The sequence below is a fragment of the Berghia stephanieae genome, chromosome 4, assembly GCF_034508935.2.
Source record: "Berghia stephanieae isolate SIO BIC M18660-M18661 chromosome 4, UCSD_Bste_1.3, whole genome shotgun sequence".
In the NCBI taxonomy this organism is placed as follows: domain Eukaryota; kingdom Metazoa; phylum Mollusca; class Gastropoda; order Nudibranchia; family Aeolidiidae; genus Berghia; species Berghia stephanieae.
Window position 1 is genome coordinate 14,143,132 of NC_088363.1, and position 10,581 is coordinate 14,153,712.

At 38.0% G+C, this 10,581-nt stretch overlaps 1 protein-coding gene across 1 annotated transcript; it reads right to left on the reverse strand.

Annotated features, from left to right (window-relative positions):
• Positions 1-8,826: 8,826 nt before the first annotated feature.
• On the reverse strand, positions 8,827-9,642 carry LOC144971696 (uncharacterized). Its single transcript, XM_078912770.1, has one exon. It carries the CDS (start codon positions 9,640-9,642, stop codon positions 8,827-8,829), a length of 816 nt encoding a protein of 271 aa, XP_078768896.1.
• Positions 9,643-10,581: the final 939 nt, after the last annotated feature.

The window sequence follows — 10,581 nt, forward strand, 5'->3', positions numbered from 1 at the left end:
GGTTCATCTCGAAGGGGTTGCCCGGAAGATAGAGAAGCGGAATAGTCTTCTGAGGAAGCTGGCGGGATCGACTTGGGGCGCTAGCCAAGCGCTCCTGAGAACATCCGCCCTGGCACTATGCTATTCCACCGCGGAGTATTGCGCTCCAGTGTGGGGTAGAAGCAGAAACGTTGAGAAGGTGGATGTAAAACTTCGCAAGTCGATGCACATAGTGTCGGGAACGCTAGCAACAACCCCTAGAGAATGGGGCCCGGTGATGGCAGCGATCCAGCCCCCCGATGTCCGGAGGGAGACCATTACGGGAAACTGGCTGAGTAAGATCAAAGAGAGAGGGAATGGGGATACCCCTCTCATGCGCATAATGAACGGTGCCCCCGTTTCGAGCCGAAATAAGTCCCGGCAACCCTTGTACGCAGAATCCCTGACTACGGACAGAGCTGCACATACGAGATGGAAGTCGGTTTGGACGAATTCAATCCCTAGTGGGGGCGGGGACCTACACTCCTCTAAGCTTGGTGAGAAGTTGCCAGGCTTTGATACCAGTAAGAGGAGACACTGGGTAGCTGCGAATCGGCTTCGGTCGAGGAGCTGCCTAACGGCCGGTGCATTACATCAGTGGGGTCTAACTTCCTGTCCTTTATGTCCACGCTGTGGGCAAGAACCCGAAACGGCAGAGCATCTAGTCGAAAGGTGTGTTGTGACGATGCTACCAGGCGGGTTCGCGACGGTGCACGAATGCGGACCGGACTTTGCTGATTGGGTCGATCGTCATAACATAATAGTGTGAACCATAAGAAGCTGCTGCCTGACGGTGAACTAACTCAGATTTTTGCTGTCTGGCCTCTCTAGTACTAGGTCGGGCTAATTCAAATGAGCCCACCTTAATAACCAGTGAACACTGAATAGAGCTTTTGGCAAACAACTTTTTCTTATTTATTGCCTTACTTGTGTTGGTACCATTGATGTAATGACATTGGGAAGGTTCCAGTATTGAATTAAATTTATTAACTTACTAATATTATATCAATTTAGTATTAATTTGTGTTGTTTTTATATATTTGTTTATCCATTTAAATTATTTCCTTTTTTTTTCTCGTTTTCTTTAGTACTTCTCAAAACTCATTTATTTAAATTGTTTTCTTTTTGTTTTTTGTTGTTTTTTTTTTTGTTTTTGTTTTTTAACAAATTAATTTGTTAGTTCTTTTTTTAATCATTATTCTTAAACTAATTACCGCTGTATTTTTATTGCCAGAATAAATAATTTTGCAAAACAATGTAATTTTCTATTGTATTCCCTCTAATAAAATAAAACACTTTTATTCAAAAGTCACGACTAAATAAATATATAAAATACAACCACCATTTTGGTTTTCTCAACAATTGAATTAGTATACGAGAAATACTCTTCTGAGTAAGGAGAGCGTTGAATTCTAAGTTATAGAGGAAATAAATACGTTTAAAGGAAGGGTGGGCAGTTTCCGTACTTGCCCGTCCTGAAGCTAATACATATAAGATGGTTCGCGATGAAGAGGCGGGATGCTAGGGGTTGGTTGGGGAAGGAGTAAAGATAACACGGTCGTTATTGTGATAGTATAACGAATGCATGAGGAGAGATTGGTAACATTCTTTTGTCTTAATTGTATTGTGTGAATTATTGGCGAAAGCCTAAGATTAAATAAACTTTGTAATATCGTATGGTGGTAACCATCATTGTCGACGACATCGTCGTTGTCATCATCATCCTCATCATCATCATCATCATCATCATCATCATCATCATCATCATCATTAACAACAACAACAACACAACAACAACAACAACAACAACAATATTAACAACAAGTACAACAATAGCAATAAAAACAATATCAACATCATCATACAATTTCCGTCATCGTCTCCACAACTATCATTCTAACCAACAGCACCACCAAAACCACTATCATAATGACATCCTCTCTCACCGCCTCGTCTTCCTCCTCCTCCTCCTCCACCACCACCACCACCACCGCTACCACTATTCCAACCACTACCACCACCGGCACAATCATTCTAACCAACAAGACAGCAGTAAAAATGATGCAATTTCAGCTCTGAATGAAACTCGAGTCATATCGCTGTTGTTGCTTCTCGATGAAAACTTTAAGGTTACTACATACTACTGAAAACCAGTAATGTAACAGAAATATTAATCTCGCCGTTGAGGGATTAAAGCATCTCTTTAATTTTTCGAGTGGATGAAATGGACTTCTGTTGTCAAGGTGTTGTCGCATTATGTCTCGTCGCTTTATTTTTTAGTTGTATTCTCTTTCGTGATTAATTTTTGATTACGTTTGGAATAATTAAAATTTACTGGTATTGTCATTTCATTGTGATTATTTGTGGTTGAAATATTTTTTTTAAAGGTGAAAGAAAATTATAATTTAAAAAAAAAAAATATATATATATATATATATATATATATATCACCAGCGCAAGTGAAATTTTTCAGAGAAAAATGAAAGAGCTTATAAAAGACTGTGAAGGCTCAGATTGTTTTATTGATGACGTCATTATTTTTGGACGCACAGAAGAGGAACATGACAAAAGATTGCATGAAGTTCTTAAAGAAATTGAAAAGTCAGGGCTGAAACTAAATAAAGAAAAATGCGAATTTAAGAGGACAGAAATAAAATTTTTAGGATTTAAAATAAACAAAGACGGCATGACACCTGATGATGAGAAAATCAGGGCAGTACAAGAATTAAGTGATCCAAAGAATGTATCGGAACTTAAAAGTATCCTGGGAATCATCAATTTCCTAGGAAGGCACTGACCGAACTTATCGACAACCTTAAAACCTTTATATGATTTGCTGAAGAAGACTGCCACATGGTACTGAGGACCTCAACAAGTAGAGGCTCTTAACAAAGTCAAGTCGATAATTACGAATGCACCAGTGCTTGCTTTCTATGATCATCTAAAACCAACTATTGTCACAGCCGATAGTAGCTCATACGGAATGGGAGGAGCGCTACTTCAAAAACATGGAGACGAAATACGACCAGTCGCATACTGCTCTCGAACGCTTACTCCTACAGAAAGAGGATATGCGCAAATAGAGAAGGAAACGTTAGCCGTTGTATGGGCGTGTGAAAAGTTTTCCAGATTTTTAATAGGCTTGAAGTCGTTCACACTTGAGACGGATCACAAACCAATCGTACCACTCATAAATACAAAAGACCTTGACCGAACACCTCTGAGATGTCAACGGCTACTGATGAGACTTATGAGATTTAATCCTATTGCAATCTATAAACCAGGGAAAGACTTACATTTGGCAGACACTCTGTCTAGAAAGCCACTCCAGATTGAAGATAAAACGTTGGAAATGGATGTTAATGCGTATGTAAATAGCATTGAAACACACCTGTGGAATGCAGACTTGGATGTCAACAAGATATGAAGTGAGTAGAAAAGTGCCAGAAGACAATAGAGAATAAAAATTTTCCGCGGCGGTGGTGGGGTTTGAACCTGCGACCTTATTGGTACGACAACTCCGCCTGGCAGGTGAGAGCGTGGCTCTACCGTGTGAGCTATCCACGAACACAAAAATATTCGTTTCAAACCCAAGTCATTTCTAGATCCCTCTCTCACCCACTTCTGGGACCGCCGATTCGTTCGCCCACCACCATCGCGAAGTATTTTGACCAGCAGTTAAGCTTAATAGCCAATATTCTCAACACAAACATATAACATAGAAACGATTGAGACATTGAGTATGCTCCGGTGTATGGGGTGAATTTTTAATTCAGAAAAGTGAGTGGAGCAGGCACTTATGTTGGTAACAACAAGATATGAAGTGAGTAGAAAAGTGCCAGAAGACAATAGAGAATAAAAATTTTCCGCAGCGGTGGTGGGGTTTGAAAAATTTTTATTCTCTATTGTCTTCTGGCACTTTTCTACTCACTTCATATCTTGTTGTTACCAACATAAGTGCCTGCTCCACTCACTTTTCTGAATTAAAAATTCACCCCATACACCGGAGCATACTCAATGTCTCAATCGTTTCTATGTTATATGTTTGTGTTGAGAATATTGGCTATTAAGCTTAACTGCTGGTCAAAATACTTCGCGATGGTGGTGGGCGAACGAATCGGCGGTCCCAGAAGTGGGTGAGAGAGGGATCTAGAAATGACTTGGGTTTGAAACGAATATTTTTGTGTTCGTGGATAGCTCACACGGTAGAGCCACGCTCTCACCTGCCAGGCGGAGTTGTCGTACCAATAAGGTCGCAGGTTCAAACCCCACCACCGCCGCGGAAAATTTTTATTCTCTATTGTCTTCTGGCACTTTTCTACTCACTTCATATCTTGTTGTTACCAACATAAGTGCCTGCTCCACTCACTTTTCTGAATTAAAGACTTGGATGTCATAAGAAAGAAGTCAGAAGAAGAAGGTGAAATGAGCCAACTGAAAGGACTAATCGAACAAGGTTGGCCGAAACACAAAAATAATGTACCTGTAAGCTTGAAGAAGTACTACGAAGAGAGAGGCAGCATGAGTACACTTCATGGTCTCGTAGTTAAAGATAAGCGCATTGTTATCCCGCAAAGCATGAGAAAGGATGTTCTGAAACAAATACACGAGGGGCACCAAGGAATCAATAAATGCCGTGAACGAGCAAAACAATCAGTGTGGTGGCCCGACATCAACAAGGAAATACTAAGCATGATCGAAAATTGTAAGCAATGTGAAGAAGCAAGACCGACTAACAGGAAGGAGACACTGAAGCCAACACTTCTACCAGAGAGAGCGTGGCAAAAAGCAGCTGCAGATTTATTCTACCACAAGAATAAAACATTCATTGTCTTAATCGACTATTATTCACGCTACGTTGAAATTGGATACCTGCCAAACCAGAGTTCCGTCACCACAATTCTGAAGCTAAAAAGTTTCTTTGCACGCCACGGAATTCCTGAAATCCTGATCACAGACAATGGACCGCAGTTTAGCAGCAGAGAATTTAAGCAATTTTCGAGAGAATGGCGATTCAAGCATCAGACTACTTCGCCACATTACCCGCAAGCTAATGGACAAGCAGAACGTGCTGTACAGATAGCAAAGAAAATATTAAGTCAAAAAGACCCTTTCACTGCGTTGCTTGCGTACAGAAACTCAAAACACACGTCGACGCAATTTACTCCATCTATGCTTAGCATGGGAAGAGAATTGAGAACAACAATTCCAGTTTTACCAGACAACCTGCTACCTCAACACATTAGACCGAACATTGTCCAACAAAATGACGAAATCAGCAAATTCGCATACAAGACACAGTTCGACCGAAGGCATGGTGCTAGAGACTTACCACCATTGCAACCACAGGATCGAGTTTTAATCAAACTGGATGACAGGAAAGGATGGACAACGCCAGGTCGTATAATAAACGTACAACCAACACCAAGATCGTACACAGTGGACACAGGCACGTCCGTTTTAAGAAGAAATCGTCGACACATGATGCCTACAAGGCACAATAGGCCCTTAGCTACTACGTCTGGCAACACAATGGAGTGGGACGACAACAGCTATAATTCCAACCTCGACCCTTCCCCCAGAAATGAGGAAGAGCGTGAAGCCAATTGTCCTGTAACAGACGTTGGCAATAATGCCAATGATGCTATTACACAATCTTCATCCCAACCATACGTCACGCGAAGTGGGAGAAGAATAATTAGACCAGCTCGTTACCGACAGTAACAGCAAATGTGTGTTAATATTAATGTTGTAATAGACAGTGGCGCTTCTAGCCTATTTACAGTGGTGGGGCAAAGATGATCCGGTCATATATATATATATATATATATATATATATATATATATATATATATATATATATATATAATATATATATATATATATATATATTTTTTTTTTTTTTAAATTATAATTTTTTTTCACCTTTAAAAAAAATATTTCAACCACAAATAATCACAATGAAATGACAATACCAGTAAATTTTAATTATTCCAAACGTAATCAAAAATTAATCACGAAAGAGAATACAACTAAAAAATAAAGCGACGAGACATAATGCGACAACACCTTGACAACAGAAGTCCATTTCATTCACTCGAAAAATTAAAGAGATGCTTTAATCCCTCAACGGCGAGATTAATATTTCTGTTACATTACTGGTTTTCAGTAGTATGTAGTAACCTTAAAGTTTTCATCGAGAAGCAACAACAGCGATATGACTCGAGTTTCATTCAGAGCTGAAATTGCATCATTTTTACTGCTGTCTTGTTGGTTAGAATGATTGTGCCGGTGGTGGTAGTGGTTGGAATAGTGGTAGCGGTGGTGGTGGTGGTGGTGGAGGAGGAGGAGGAGGAAGACGAGGCGGTGAGAGAGGATGTCATTATGATAGTGGTTTTGGTGGTGCTGTTGGTTAGAATGATAGTTGTGGAGACGATGACGGAAATTGTATGATGATGTTGATATTGTTTTTATTGCTATTGTTGTACTTGTTGTTAATATGTTGTTGTGTTGTTGTTGTTGTAATATGTGTGTGTGATTGATTATGATGATGATGATGATGATGATGATGATGATGATATGATGATGATGACAACGACGATGTCGTCGACAATGATGGTTACCACCATACGATATTACAAAGTTTATTTAATCTTAGGCTTTCGCCAATAATTCACACAATACAATTAAGACAAAAGAATGTTACCAATCTCTCCTCATGCATTCGTTATACTATCACAATAACGACCGTGTTATCTTTACTCCTTCCCCAACCAACCCCTAGCTTCCCGCCTCTTCATCGCGAACCATCTTATATGTATTAGCTTCAGGACGGGCAAGTACGGAAACTGCCCACCCTTCCTTTAAACGTATTTATTTCCTCTATAACTTAGAATTCAACTCTCTCCTTACTCAGAAGAGTATTTCTCGTATACTAATTCAATTGTTGAGAAAACCAAAATGGTGGTTGTATTTTATATATTTATTTAGTCGTGACTTTTGAATAAAAGTGTTTTATTTTATTAGAGGGAATACAATAGAAAATTACATTGTTTTGCAAAATTATTTAGTCTGGCAATAAAAATACAGCGGTAATTAGTTTAAGAATAATGATTAAAAAAAGAACTAACAAATTAATTTGTTAAAAAACAAAAACAAAAAAACAAAAACAAAAAACAAAAAGAAAACAATTTAAATAAATGAGTTTTGAGAAGTACTAAAGAAAACGAGAAAAAAAAAGAAATAATTTAAATGGATAAACAAATATATAAAAACAACACAAATTAATACTAAATTGATATAATATTAGTAAGTTAATAAATTTAATTCAATACTGGAACCTTCCCAATGTCATTACATCAATGGTACCAACACAAGTAAGGCAATAAATAAGAAAAAGTTGTTTGCCAAAAGCTCTATTCAGTGTTCACTGGTTATTAAGGTGGGCTCATTTGAATTAGCCCGACCTAGTACTAGAGAGGCCAGACAGCAAAAATCTGAGTTAGTTCACCGTCAGGCGACGTGACGATGAGATGACGATGTGGGCGGAGTGGAGTGGAGTGGTTGGGGGGGGGGGGTGATAAAAAGAACAGGAGCGTATCCTGGTTTATGCATTACGGGGTGCATGGTGATTCGCAATCTATTAAAAATACACACAAATTGATTTCAGTATGAAGTATCAAGTTTAAGTAGTAACTTTTGAAATTATCTAATTTAAATTTGATTATTTCGGACCTGGTAATACAACTTATAACTTGAAAAAACAGGCTGGTATTTGCCCACCCTGCCCATTATTACCAGCCGTCCCTGCTTGGTACAGTTGTTACATACGGCACTGCATTTTCATTTAGCTCAATTTTTACGGGTTGTGTTTTCATTATCCCTGTGGCGGCGAAGACAGTTCTAGGAATTTGGATTGCGTTTATTCGGGTTACCAACTTAAGTCTTTCTGAATCCTCGCGGCTCAAGAGGCAATGTGGACTTTCCGTGTCAACAACAAAAATTCTGAGATTATAATGGTTGGTCTTGTACGTGACAGGCTGCACAAAGAATCCGATTGTATTTAATCTACCTGCGGGACTTTGCAATATATTATCAGTCTCGTGAAGTTTCTTTTCCAAGTTTAAGGTCTTGAAAATGTGTTTCGGCATAATTGATACGTCTGCCCCCGTGTCAATTTTGAAGTTGACAAGCTTGCCGTTGATTGATAATTTCACACTCCACGCAAGTTCACCTCTCTCCTTGTCTCGAACTGACCCTAAGAAGTTGTCCTCTTGTATTTCGGTATCGATACATGTCGCTCCGATATAGAGCAGTAAAATTAGGTGCCCCAAACGTAAACAAAGGTCTAGAAGCACATGGCAAACCACATGTTCCTGTCTTGACAGCTCACGTTCCAATTTAAATAATAGAAAAAATTAACTTTAAAATTTGGCTGTTAGGTGGCAAAAGAAACACATATTCATAAATACTCGATCATGCATCAAATAATGTCGAGATATGGATATTTTATGGAACAAAAGGTAAAATTTATCAAAAGTTACAGTCTATCTATTTTTAGACCAGAGCAAATTATTGCGCTGGTGTGAACAAAACGAGAATTATTCGGAGCCTGATTTTCAGAATAATTTAGCCTTATATTATTATTTCTGCAACTGTTAGATTTTATGTAAACATATTTTCAATACTGAAAATGTATTGCCTACAACTCAAACTACAAAATTGGGAGACCTATATTGTGCGTAAATTTTTCCGGCCCCTAACGAAAATCACTAGCAACTTGTTATTGTTTACGTTTGGGGCACCTAATTATACTGCTCTATCCTTTGTATTTTTACATCTTCGTGCGAAATGATTTTTCTTTTTACACTTCAAACAAATTTTTCCATAAGCCGGACAAGCTCTCGCCTGATGAACTGTTCCGCATCGTCCGCATAACATTGGCTCTCCCCTATCTCTTGTGGACGGGAAATTGTTTTTATTGTTTCTCTGAGTATTTTGATTTCTGGATACTCCTTGTCTCCTGCAATCTATTTGCGCGTTCATTGGCGGTGCTTCCCGGTGCTTTTTCCGTAGGCTCATAGCCTCAACTTCTCTGGTTAAACATTCTGAGTTTTGTTGTTTAATTAATTCGTGGTTTCTCGAAATTTCAATGGCCTTTTCAAGGGTTAAGTCTTCTTTCAATTGAAGCTTTTCACGTAGATGTTTATCTTGAATTCCTATGACTAATCTGTCTCTTATTTGCGTGTTTCTGTCATTGAAGTTACAGTGTTCTGATAATTCATACAGCGACCTAACAAATTCTTCAATGGATTCGTTGTCCTGTTGATTTCTCTTGTGGAATTTAGCTCTTTCAAAAATAACATTTATCTTTGGGATGAAATATTCCTCAAATTTAGCAAGAACGACATCGTAGTCATCCTTCTCCTCTTCGTTTTCAAATGTAAAAGACTTGAAAATCTTTTCTGCCTCTTGTCCCATTGCGTAGATCAAGGTAGAGACTTGTACTATCCCCTCATCTTTATCTAATTTCGTTGCTAGTCGAAATCTAGAAAAACGCTCTTTCCAATCCTGCCATGCAGGCTTTTGAAAATTAAGTTCATTTGGCGGGTTAAACTTAGGCATCCTTTAAATAGTTGTGTGACCTATTTAACCTCGTATGAAGCTGGGACGGGTATGACAAGTAATGAATTAAAAAATATATATTTATCTAATACAAATTACTTAACTGTATAAATATTCCTCTAATGAATGGTAATTCATTGGGAATAACGTTCACTTCTGACACTATGTCATATTGTGGGCTTATATATTATTAAATCAATGACAGAGTCAACAAACACGTCTTGTCTGCTTGAACATCTAAATAAATAACCGTTTATTATTTCCACTTTTTAATCCACCCAATGTACTCGATTACTATAATATGATAATATAACCTAATTATGTGACATAAGTTAACGATGGCTACGCTCCTATGCCGTATGTTTGATTTACCCATTCCAATTTGTATGTTAATATTTAGCTTAGAAACTTTCATCCATTGCGTTTAATCGTGTAAATTCTATATTTTTATATCCTTTACTAATGCAGCAAGAACTCCATAGTTTTCATGCTTTAATCACAAATTGATTCTATATCTAAATCACCAAAATGATTCAGCTTAAAGATTCATCATTTTTCGTCTTATCTTATAGGTAGGATTTGTCCCTCTATTTTTACACTGCTTTTCTTTATAGTGAGGTCCCGTGGCTGAGATATTATTAGCCGAATTTGCAGGGTTGATTGGAGCTTCTTTTTGGTATTTGAATAATGAAAATGTTGCTGCTTGAAGCTCAAAGAAATAAATAACAATAGAAAATTGAATGGAACTTCAATTTGATAAACGTAGACAGATAATATGGACGTTTTGGTTTTCCCTTTTGTCAACAAAACACGATGAATAAAACACACCACTTAAGACATTCTTTCATCTCTCGTTCGTCTTTGAGAGTTTCATTCATCTTGCTTTGTTGACAAAGGGGAAACCCAAAACCTCCACATTATCTGTCTTCTTTTATAAAA

Coding starts and splice junctions, on each gene's coding strand:
- LOC144971696 (XM_078912770.1), bottom strand. CDS start 9,642: ATGCCTAAGTTTAACCCGCCAAATGAACTTAATTTTCAAAAGCCTGCA.